This window comes from Rattus norvegicus, chromosome 14 (assembly GCF_021556685.1).
Source record: "Rattus norvegicus strain SHRSP/BbbUtx chromosome 14, alternate assembly SHRSP_T2T, whole genome shotgun sequence".
Lineage (NCBI taxonomy): Eukaryota > Metazoa > Chordata > Mammalia > Rodentia > Muridae > Rattus > Rattus norvegicus.
Genome location: NC_141547.1, coordinates 34,058,515 through 34,070,771, shown reverse-complemented (window position 1 = coordinate 34,070,771; position 12,257 = coordinate 34,058,515). Strand labels below are relative to the sequence as shown.

The following is a 12,257-nucleotide window of genomic DNA, read 5'->3' as shown; positions in this document are numbered from 1 at the left end:
GGCCTACACGAAGACCGAGCTGTATGTGTGCTGCATATGGGCAGGGGCCTGGGTACAGCCCGTGCTCGCTCTTTGGTTCAGTCTCGGGGAGCCCCAAGGGTCCAGGTGAGTTGACTCTATTGATCTTCCTGGGGAGTCTCTATCCTCTTCAGGTCCCTCAGTCCTTCCCCCAACTCTCCCACAGGACTCCCCAAGCTCCACTCAGGGTGTGACTGTGGGTTTGACTGCTGCTGTTACATACACAAAGTCTCCCTGTCCATCCAGCTCTCCTCCTAAGTCTGTTTGTCCCTCATATGCTCAAGTGTCTCAGGCTAACCACATGGCATTTGCTGACCTGTCAGGATTGCCTCATTTTTAACATCTAACAGTGACTCCACTGATCTCTAAGGAATTGTGTCAATTTAAATCCCATAGAGTATGGCATCTTTAGAATATGATTGTAAACCACATCAGAGATGTGCCCACAAACCCATGTTCCTGACCCACTGTCAGGCATGGTCAAAACTACATCGATGATGCTGAAGTTCTGCTACTTTACTGTGTTTGCACTGATGACATACAAATGATGGTGGTCACAAGTGTTGGGGTGACCCAACTAGTATTGGGGCCTTAACACCAATCAGACAACAGCATGGAATTATACAGGTAGTCAGCTTCACTTCAGAATGGCCATGATGCAAATGTTACCAACCTTAGGAACTGACCAAGAGGAGGCAGTAAGTTGGAGGGACAGAAGCATCCTTTGTGCACCTCTACAAAAGCCGGGCAACAAGGAGAAACTGTATTCTGTAAAGTGAACCTAAGAATAAATTCCAGGGATCTAGGAGGGAGAAACAGGATCTAAAAAGCATAGAGAGGGGCTGGAGCCGGTCCATGGGTAAAGCACTTGCAGCACAGAGCACAGGAGCAAAGCCCTGAGCTCAAGTCCCAGGACTGAGATAAACCTGGCACAGCTCTGTGCCTCTACAACCCCAGTGCACTGGGCTGTAGGAAACCTGTGGTCTTATTTGGAGAGTGATGTGGAAGTGAGATAGACGCTAAGACCCTAATGTCTACAGAACTCATTAACCGAGCTTGATCCGCAAGGCATAACTAAGGATGACAAATCAATAGAGCAGCAAAGTGAAGTAAGGAAAGAAGGCAAGAACCTATTAGAAAGACAAAGGCATCGGAAATGCAGAGACAACAGTGGAAAATTCCAAGGAAGGAGATGTGACAGATGCCCAGAAAAAACAGTGGAACAAAAACATCAGAAAGGAAATCTGTAAACATAACAGTCCCACAGCACGCTAAAGCAGGAATGCTGACTGCTTCTTTCTGTCCAGCCCACGCCCATCAGGCAACCATTCACCAAATCAACAAGTACCACGCTACCTGTCATGTACCGAGTTCCTCAGATGGCCGGTGAGACTGTGACTTAGACACTGCCTGGAAAGGTTTTAGGTTAACGCACAGTACACTGTGGCTAGTATTAAGGGAAGAGTGGTGGCTCCTTGGGACCAGAGTAACCAAGAAAGGGGAAATTACATGTTAACTCTGCAGAGAAAGCAACAGCCACATCAGGTCACAGAAAATAACCCAGATTTTATACTGAGACACAAAGACGTAAGACTGTGTCCACACATGCTCGGGACTGCATGCTGGAAAGGGAGTAATATAGGTGAAGGCTGTGGCAGGAAAATAATGTAAGTGTTAAAGAAGGGACTTTTCACTGAGCATAAGCTAAGAAAAATTGAAGTGTTAATAAATAACAGAAAAGGGGTTGGGGATTTAGCTCAGTGGTAGAGCGCTTGCCTAGCAAGTGCAAGGTCCTGGGTTCGGTCCCCAGCTCCAAAAAAAAGAAAAGGAAAAAAAATAAATAAATAACAGAAAAGGAGGGAACACGAGAAACTGCACACTGACAAGAAGGCTGTGTGTCCTCAGCTCACTGCCTAACCCACTCGTGTCTCTCTAGTTAGCACCTGACTGAGGATGAGGGCAGGAAGGCCTATGAAGGCAGTCATGGCAGCCTCCAGAAGCATGGAAAGAAAAGGAGAGAAAGCAGCCCTGCAGGAACAAGCAAATGAATGTACTCAGACAAAACAGCAGGGAACTGACTCTGAGAAATCTCCCAGGAGGAACAGAGAGCAAAGAGAGAAAGCAGGGGCGGTCTGGGCAACTTCAGGAGGTAATGTGGGTCCCTTGGGGGAAGCTGAGCAAGGGGATAACACAATGATAGCTGCACATATAGCCGTGTGGACACCCTGTCTGGACTCCTCTCTCATCATCATCACAGAAGAGAGCATATGTCAGCAGCTTGACAGCACACCTAAAAGCTCTAGAACAAAAAGAAGCAAATACACCCAGGAGGAGTAGAAGGCAGGAAATAATAAAACTCAGAGCTGAAATCAACCAAGTAGAAACAAAAAGGACCATAGAAAGAATCAACAGAACCAAAAGCTGATTGTTTGAGAAAATCAACAAGATAGCTAAACCCTTAGCCAGATTAATGAGAGGACAGAAAAAGTGTGTACAAATTAACAAAATCAGAAAAGAAAAGGGAGACATAACTACAGAATCAGAAGAAATTAAAAAAAAATCATCAGATCCTACTACAAAAGCCTATATTCAACAAAACTTGAAAATCTGCAGGAAATGGACAATTTCCTAGACAGATACCAGGTACCGAAGTTAAATCAGGAACAGATAAACCAGTTAAACAACCCCATAACTCCTAAGGAAATAGAAGCAGTCATTAAAGGTCTCCCAACCAAAAAGAGCCCAGGTCCAGACGGGTTTAGTGCAGAATTCTATCAGACCTTCATAGAAGACCTCATACCAATATTATCCAAACTATTCCACAAAATTGAAACAGATGGAGCACTACCGAATTCCTTCTATGAAGCCACAATTACTCTTATACCTAAACCACACAAAGACCCAACAAAGAAAGAGAACTTCAGACCAATTTTCCTTATGAATATCGACGCAAAAATATTCAATAAAATTCTGGCAAACCGAATCCAAGAGCACATCAAAACAATCATCCACCATGATCAAGTAAGCTTGATCCCAGGCATGCAGGGATGGTTTAATATACGAAAAACCATCAACGTGATCCATTATATAAACAAACTGAAAGAACAGAACCACATGATCATTTCATTAGATGCTGAGAAAGCATTTGACAAAATTCAACACCCCTTCATGATAAAAGTCCTGGAAAGAATAGGAATAGGCCCATACCTAAACATAGTAAAAGCCATATACAGCAAACCAGTTGCTAACATTAAACTAAATGGAGAGAAACTTGAAGCAATCCCACTAAAATCAGGGACTAAACAAGGCTGCCCACTCTCTCCCTACTTATTCAATATAGTTCTTGAAGTTCTAGCCAGAGCAATCAGACAACAAAAGGAGATCAAGGGGATACAGATTGGAAAAGAAGAAGTGAAAATATCACTATTTGCAGATGATATGATAGTATATTTAAGTGATCTCAAAAGTTCCACCAGAGAACTACTAAACCTGATAAACAACTTCAGCAAAGTGGCTGGGTATAAAATTAACTCAAATAAATCAGTAGCCTTCCTCTACACAAAGGAGAAACAAGCCAAGAAAGAAATTAGGGAAACGACACCCTTCATAATAGTCCCAAATAATATAAAATACCTCGGTGTGACTTTAACCAAGCAAGTAAAAGATCTGTACAATAAGAACTTCAAGACTCTGAAGAAAGAAATTGAAGAAGACCTCAGAAGATGGAAAGATCTCCCATGCTCATGGATTGGCAGGATTGATATAGTAAAAATGGCCATTTTACCAAAAGCGATCTACAGATTCAATGCAATCCCCATCAAAATACCAATCCAATTCTTCAAAGAGTTAGACAGAACAATTTGCAAATTCATCTGGAATAACAAAAAACCCAGGATAGCTAAAACTATCCTCAACAGTAAAAGGACTTCAGGGGGAATCACTATCCCTGAACTCAAGCAGTATTATAGAGCAATAGTGATAAAAACTGCATGGTATTGGTACAGAGACAGACAGATAGACCAATGGAATAGAATTGAAGACCCAGAAATGAACCCACACACCTATGGTCACTTGATTTTTGACAAAGGAGCCAAAACCATTCAATGGAAAAAAGATAGCATTTTCAGCAAATGGTGCTGGTTCAACTGGAGGTCAACATGTTGAAGAATGCAGATCGATCCATGCTTATCACCCTGTACAAAGCTTAAGTCCAAGTGGATCAAGGACCTCCACATCAAACCAGATACACTCAAACTAATAGAAGAAAAAGTGGGGAAGCAACTTGAACACATGGGCACTGGAGAAAATTTCCTGAACAAAACACCAATGGCTTATGCTCTAAGATCAAGAATCGACAAATGGGATCTCATAAAACTGCAAAGCTTCTGTAAGGCAAAGGACACTGTGGTTAGGACAAAACGGCAACCAACAGATTGGGAAAAGATCTTTACCAATCCTACAACAGATAGAGGAATTATATCCAAAATATACAAAGAACTCAAGAAGTTAGACTGCAGGGAGACAAATAACCCTATTAAAAATGGGGTTCAGAGCTAAACAAAGAATTCACAGCTGAGGAATGCCGAATGGCTGAGAAACACCTAAAGAAATGTGCAACATCTTTAGTCATAAGGGAAATGCAAATCAAAACAACCCTGAGATTTCACTTCACACCAGTCAGAATGGCTAAGATCAAAACCTCAGGTGACAGCAGATGCTGGTGAGGATGTGGAGAAGGAGGAACACTCCTCCATTGTTAGTGGGATTGCAGACTGGTACAACCACTCTGGAAATCAGTCTGGATGTTCCTCAGAAAATTGGACATTGAACTACCTGAAGACCCAGCTATACCACTCTTGGGCATATACCCAAAAGATGCCCCAATATATAACAAAGATACATGCTCCACTATGTTCATAGCAGCCTTATTTATAATAGCCAGAAGCTGGAAAGAACCCAGATGCCCTTCAACAGAGGAATGGATGCAGAAAATGTGGTACATCTACACAATGGAATATTACACAGCTTTCAAAAACAATGACTTTATGAAATTCATAGGCAAATGGATGGAACTGGAAAATATCATCCTGAGTGAGGTAACCCAATCACAGAAAAACACACATGGTATGCACTCACTGATAAGTGGCTATTAGCCCAAATGCTTGAATTGCCCTAGATGCACAGAACACATGAAACTCAAGAGGGATGATCAAAATGCGAATGCTTCACTCCTTCTTTAAAAGGGGAACAAGAACACCCTTGGCAAAGAATAGGGAGGCAAAGTTTAGAACAGAGGCAGAAGGAACACCCATTAAGAGCCTGCCCCACATGTGGCACATACATATACAGCCACCCAATTAGACAAGATGGATGAAGCAAAGAAGTGCAGGCCGACAGGAACCAGATGTAGATCTCTCCTGAGAGACACAGCCAGAATATGGCAAATACATAGGCGAATGCCAGCAGCAAACCACTGAACTGAGAACGGGACCCCCATTGAACGAATCAGAGAAAGGACTGGAAGAGCTTGAAGGGGCTCGAGACCCCATATGAACAACAATGCCAAGCAACCAGAGCTTCCAGGGACTAAGCCACTCCTCAAAGACTACACATGGACTGACCCTGGACTCTGACCTCATAGGTAGCAATGAATAGCCTAGTAAGAGCACCAGTGGAAGGGGAAGTCCTTGATCTTACCAAGTCTGAACCCCCCAGTGAACATGATTGTTGGGAGGAGGGTGGTAATTGGGGGAGGATGGGGAGGGAAACACCCATATAGAAGGGGAGGGGGAGGGGCTAGGGGTATGTTGGCCTGGAAACCAGGAAAGGGAATAACAATCGAAATGTAAATAAGAAATACTCAAGTTAATAACGATTAAAAAAATAATAAACAAATACATTTAAAAAAGAAAAAAGAAAAAGAAAAACACAGCCCCAAACTAATAAGCAGAGGTCTCAGGCTTGCATGCACGGAGGTGAAAGAAAGGACACTAATGTTTCACTGCACTCTAATGGGGTGTTCCTGCCACAAGTACAACACTGGAGAGCACATCCCTTCTGCAAAGAGCAAGGATCAGGCCCTGAAGACCCTTTAGCCACAGTGGACCTCTGGAGAGAGGCATGCTGGGAAACCTGCCATAGGAATTTCTATGGCCTTTGTGGGTTGAAACGAATGTATTTCTTAGGGTCTATTTGTTTTCTTACTTTTAGAAGACATTTTTTCCTTGTATGAAAATCACAGAAAAAAATACAATTCCCTTTCTAGTGTTTTAGAAATCACTTCTCTGGAATGTATCTACTTAACTGACAATTTAATAACAAACTCTCAGTGAGATGACAGATATTTAGATATAGAATGATAAAATGAAGTTTTTTCTTTGTTTTAGCAATTACTTTTATCATTGAAGAAAACACAGTTTAGATCTATTAGTGTTCATACTGCAGGGGGTGGGGGATTTTATATTGATCTGAGGATTCCAGCAGGTAAAACCATCTCATAAATTTAAATACTGAGGAATCCTTGTTCTAGAATCAAAAGCTGTTTAATGTCTCAAAAAACACACACCACAAGCTTTGATTGAAGGCAGAAAAGTTCATATTTAGTAACCTTTGCAGCAGAGGCCAGGGAGTCCTGGGGGCGTTTACTTTCTTTCTGACTGCTGCAGTTCAAATCCCCACCACTGACCCAGTATGACCAGTACGTAACTATGAATAAGCCGGCTGAAAGGCAGTTTTCAAATACTGATGCCTCGATGTGTTGGAAACTTCCAGTTCTTTTCCTAACTTCTCATGGTTCTAGGTCTGTATGTGGGAATGAGGCCCACAAGAAATCCTGCCTGGTGACAGTAAGCAGAAGTGGATCACCGCACTGCCTTATCTGACTAGACGGACTTGGCACAGGCACGGAGCATGAGCTGACCCTGCTAACAATCCACTGTCTCTTTCTTCCCCACAACCCCCACCTCCTCTGTCTGGAGTTTGGGGATAAAGAAAAGTATGTTATCTTTTTTTGGGGGTTGTGGGAGTTGATAAATTTGAATTCTTTGTGGAATTACTCAGGATGCTTTGCTGGATGTTTTTAAAATTTCTGGCTTTGGTTATTTTCAAAGACAGAGCTCTTGAGAAAAGTAAAGTTTATTGATCTTTAAAGAGTCTAGTGTTGAGATATAAAATTTGATTTATGTTCTATGATAAACATCATAAGGTTTGCCACTAAAACACAGTATAAATCATCATCAGGATCTTCTAAGCACTCTGCCCTTTCTTAATTCACAATAGGAATCAGTCCTTGTTTCGCTGTACTTCTGAGTATGGAACTCCAAGCTAAACAAACGTACAGGATTGTGGTGAGGAAGGTGGCAACGAGCCCAGCACAGCAGTTCATCCCAGTGCTGGGGAGCTAAGGAAAGAGGAGTCTGTGTTGAGACCAGTCAAGGGGAAGGGGGCAGGATGGTGGGCTACCGGATAAGCTGGACTTGTACAGAGTGAACTGTGCATCCCTAGTCCCACATAAAAGTCTGGCATGTGATCTCCATGCTCAAGAAGTAGAGCTAAGGGATTTCTATCCAACCTGCCTCTGTAAATAGGATGGGAAGTTCTGAAGTAAGATAGCCATTGACGTCAACCTTTGATCTTCATGTGCATGTGTACCTATACATATACATATGCCAATGTAGTCAAACACTGCACATAAATAGACACATACCACAGTTAAAAACAACAAAGAGAAAGAATAAAAGGAAGCAGGAACAAGAACAAGTCTGAGTGAGAGTTTTGACTGTGGGCTGGCAATCCCATCCCTCACTTGATGCCCTGTCTTTCTGCTGGAGTTTGACTCTACAAGTTCCCTCTCCCCACTGTTACTCATTTCATCCAAGGTCCCTCCATCTGAGTCCTGAGCGTCTCTCACCTCCCAGGTCTCTGGTTCATTCTAGATGGTCCCCCTACCTCTACCTCCCAAGGTTGCCTCTTTTCATTCTTTCTGCTGGCCCTTTTCCTCTCCCTGTCCCCTCTCCCACCCAGGTCCCTCCCTCCCTGTCCCCCAAGTGAGACTGAAACATTCTCACTTGGGCCCTAGAGAAGAGTCTGAGGGAAAGGAGGTCCAGTGACTGACCCAAATTGGGATCCAGCTCAAGGGGAGGCTCCAAGACCTGACACTATTACTGATAATATGCTTATAGACAGGAGTCTAACATGGCTGTCCTCTGAGAGGCCCAAGAAGCAGCTGACTGAGACAGATGCCAATACTTACAACCAACCAATGACAGAAGCCAGGGATCCCTGTGGTTGAATTAGGGAAAGGCTGGAAGAAGCTGAGGAGGAGGGCGACCCCATAGGAAGCAGTCTCAATTAACCTGGCTCCTCAAGGTCTCTCAGACACTGGGCCACCAACCAGGCAGCACACACCAGCCGGTCTGAGGCCCCTGACACATACAGAGCAGAGGACTGGCAGGTCTGGCCTCAGTGAGAGAAGATGCCCTTAACCCTCAGGAGACCTGAAGCCCCAGGGAGTGTGGAGGCCAGGCAGGATGTGTGGTGGTGGCCTGGAGTGGGGTGGGGGATTGGGGACATCCTCTTGGAGACAGGGGAGGAAGAATGGGATGAGGACCTGTGGGAGGGCAGACAGGGAGAAGGATAATGACAACTGGACTGTTAAAAAAAAATTAAAGATAGTTTTTAAAAAAGGGAAGCAGGGAAAAGAGAAGATAGAACGGCAGGAAGGCAGGAACCGGAATGGACAAACACCAGGATGGGCTCGAAGCTACAGCCTTGCTTCTACTGAAAACAGGCAGGATTTCTGCTGCCTACAAGGAGGTAAGGCTTACCCATACTCATCTTGATGGGCAGGTTCTCTCTGCTGGCTGCTTCCACTAGATGTCTCCGGACTTCCATCACCGCCTCTTTGTGCTTGGTGTTCAGTAAGGCTTCCCAGAGGGCCTTGGCTGAGGCATCACTGCAGTGGAAACACAAAACAGCTTAGAGTCAATTCCTACTGGGAAATGGGAAGGACTGGAAGAAATGAAAACCTCCAGCATTTCCTTGTGAGTGCTAATACCATCGCTCCCACTGGTAAGTATTAACCAGATACAGGATATCCAATTCATTTAATGAGCAGAGTATTGAGGAATTAAGGAGACAACATAATCAGGATAAAAAGGAGAAGAAAGGCTACATTGTTCCATCAAAGTATGAGAAAATAAATCTACGTATTATATATACTTTTGGAGACTTTTCACTTGAAAGTAGCTCACGGTGCAATTTATTGCTAAAGAAACATGAATGTCACAAAAGACAAAATTGAATGTAAGGCTAAAAACAACCTATTAGTAACATCAATTGACATGGCATAGTGTCTGAGAAACACAGAGAAATCCTCACTGAGAATTCTTGTACAGAGTTTCAATGCACTTCCTAGCCGCCGACTTCCGGGTGAGTAAGAATGAGGGCTAGCACGCGGTAGCAGGCACTGAAGTATCCCACTCCAGGCACTCAGTAGGAAGGAAGGAAGCCCTGTGGATGCCTTTACAATCATCTGTTGATAGCAGCGCCAAGCACTGCAGTATGCAGGCTCTCATCTGCGTTCACTCCCCAGTAGCTCTCTGTGTCATCTGCCATGCCTGTCCCCGTTATAAATGGGCACAGTGTTCATTCCGGAAGGCCGTTGCCATGAAGCCAAGTATACGCATTTGTAATAACGTTTTCAGCGCTCAATATACAGGAAACAAGGGTGACTTTTGTCCTTTCCTAAAGACATCTTCTACCCAAAAAGCCCCCTAACTCACACTAACCTCTCAGTAGAGAGTAATCGCTTTTACTATCACTACTGTTCCACAGTGAAGGAACATCTTATATTCAAAACTGTAACTTCTCTGACGGTCAGCTTAGCTACCAACATGACAGACTAAGAGATACAGAAAATCAGAAAAGAACATTTTTCCATGTATCTGTGAGGATGTTTCTAGAGGGTCAGTGAGCTGAGCAGGGAAAACCTGACTTGCTTGTGGGCTCCACTGCCCAATATGTTGGGCGCTGGACAGAACTAGAAATGAAAGGAAGAGGGGGCGCTCAGGCCTCGGCTTGAGCCCTGGTGTGGCATTCTGCTGCTCTTGCCATCGCTTACAGGTAATACGTTCTAATCCAGCTCTTGAATGCTCACTCACATCAGCGTCTTACAGGGAGCTCTGAAGCCTCCATCCTTGGCCTGGACTAGACCTTGCCTCTAACTCCTCCCCCACTTTGTTCTGAGGCACCCAGCTTCCTCAACAGAGGGAGCAGCCATTGCAGAACTCCCAGTCTACAACTGTAGAAGTCCTTTTTCTAATTACATACTGGGTTTTGGTGTTCCTCTAAAGGACCCTAACAGAATCCTGCATTTATTATCTTTAGATTTAATTACATGAGCATGTAAATTACATGTCATGCCCTATATGTAATACCATACAGATCAAATAAACTTTCAGTGACTTAAAATATGGAAGCTTACATATTTATAACACATAAGCAAAGACATTCCAAAACTCATTCAAAAATGAATAAGTAGACTCTATCTAATTTAATGCTATCTGGGAGGACAGTGACTGAGAGTAGCTTCTTCTGCAAACAAGCTAGTACAAAGGAACTACAGCTCTAACTGCAGCCAAAGGAAGGCATCACGCCTCTGCTCAGAGGGGAATGCGTATTATGGCAGAGCTACAAAGAGGGGAAAGGAGCATTTTGGAACATTCAAGCAGATATGTAAGAGACCTAAGACGGTTTTGCTCCTTCCAAGGGGTGAGACGAAGACAGTCCACCATAATTCAAAAGTATGTTTCTTTGCTTTGGGGTTTTCCAGAAGACACCCAATTCCTCTAAAGAGTGGAATGCAATCGGGAACCACTGAAGAGAGCTGAGCAGCCCCTTTACACAGTCAGCCTCCCAAACTCGCGGTCCACAATAGCACCTATCTTTCCCGTCAGAAGTACTCTCTCCAGATCCAGGTCTCAACACAGGAGCTCCAGAGTAGAGCACCACTACCCTCTTCCTTTCCCTCAGAATATTCATCTCCAAGTGCATCTCCAAGGTCGCAGTAGACCGATGCTGAGACTGCCCAGTAGCTTACAGAAGTCATTAAGACGCATGCTCCAGAGTCAAAAAGGGTGTGTGGAAACTCCAAATATTGTCCCCACTACCCAACCCAGACATATGGCCTGTGGTGCCATCCTCTTAAGCACAGGACTTCTTTCTCTTCTTTTCCAAGAACTTTCTTCCTCAAACAGTGCCTACCTCACAGGTCTTCTAAAATGAAATCTTATCAGAGAGAGAGCACAACGAGGAAGTCATCCAGGCCTTATGTGAGCCCTCTCACCTCCTCCCTCAGCCATACTGACCCCTTGATCTCTATACTGCCGTTAGACTTGGTGTATCTTCCCATGTTTAATTGTCCCATAGCTTGCTCATGAAAGAAGTACTTCTATGAAACCAGGGACTCTGTCTGACTCACTGCCTCATCACCTTAAAATGGGGCCAAGTCTGTGGTAGGTCTCTCAATAAATATTAAGTAAATTAAACCGTAAGTAGCATAAGCTGGTGCATCTAATTAATTCTCTACTTCCCTCATCTCTCTCCTCTAAAAGGAAAGCAGTATGAATGATTTCACAGATTCAATACGAGAATATGTACACACAGCTCTTCTCACTTCCCAGACTAAGCTGGGCTGCTGCTGCTGCCGCCGCCATTACTACTGTGACTGGCTTACAGTGGGGCTTAATACACATGGCAAATCACTTAATTATCAAATATTTTCATTCATAATTCCTAGCTGTGTACAGTCACTCACTCCAGATTTATACTCTATGACTCTTGTGTACTAAAATACCTTAGAAAAACATAGATTTTTCTGAGATTCCTAACATTGACACATAGGTATGTTTCCTTAAAATCAATTTCGTTGATACAGTTTTGTCTGATTTCAGAATGTGTGCTTCCTGTGCTAAGAGTTTGTTTGTTTTCTCCCATGATTATTCTGTGTGTGTGTGTTATGCGCATGTGCTGTGTATAGATGCAGGCACATGCTTGAAAGTTAGAAGACAACTTTTAAAGAGTTGGTGTTCTCCTTCCTCTGATGTGGGTATAACTTAGGGCATCAGACCATACAGCAAACGCCTTTAACTGCTGAGCCATCTTGCCAGCTCTTAAAAAGTTTCTTTTTTAAATAATTTTATTTATGTGTATGGGTGTTTCACCTACATGTATGTCTATGT

General features: G+C 43.6%; 1 protein-coding gene across 1 annotated transcript in view; it reads right to left on the bottom strand.

Annotated features, from left to right (window-relative positions):
• Scfd2 (sec1 family domain containing 2) overlaps positions 1–12,257 on the bottom strand; it is a 326,684-nt gene that overhangs the window by 292,340 nt on the left and 22,087 nt on the right. The window contains 1 exon segment of the mRNA NM_001017499.1: positions 8,844–8,971. Coding sequence (NP_001017499.1) covers positions 8,844–8,971 — 128 coding nt within the window.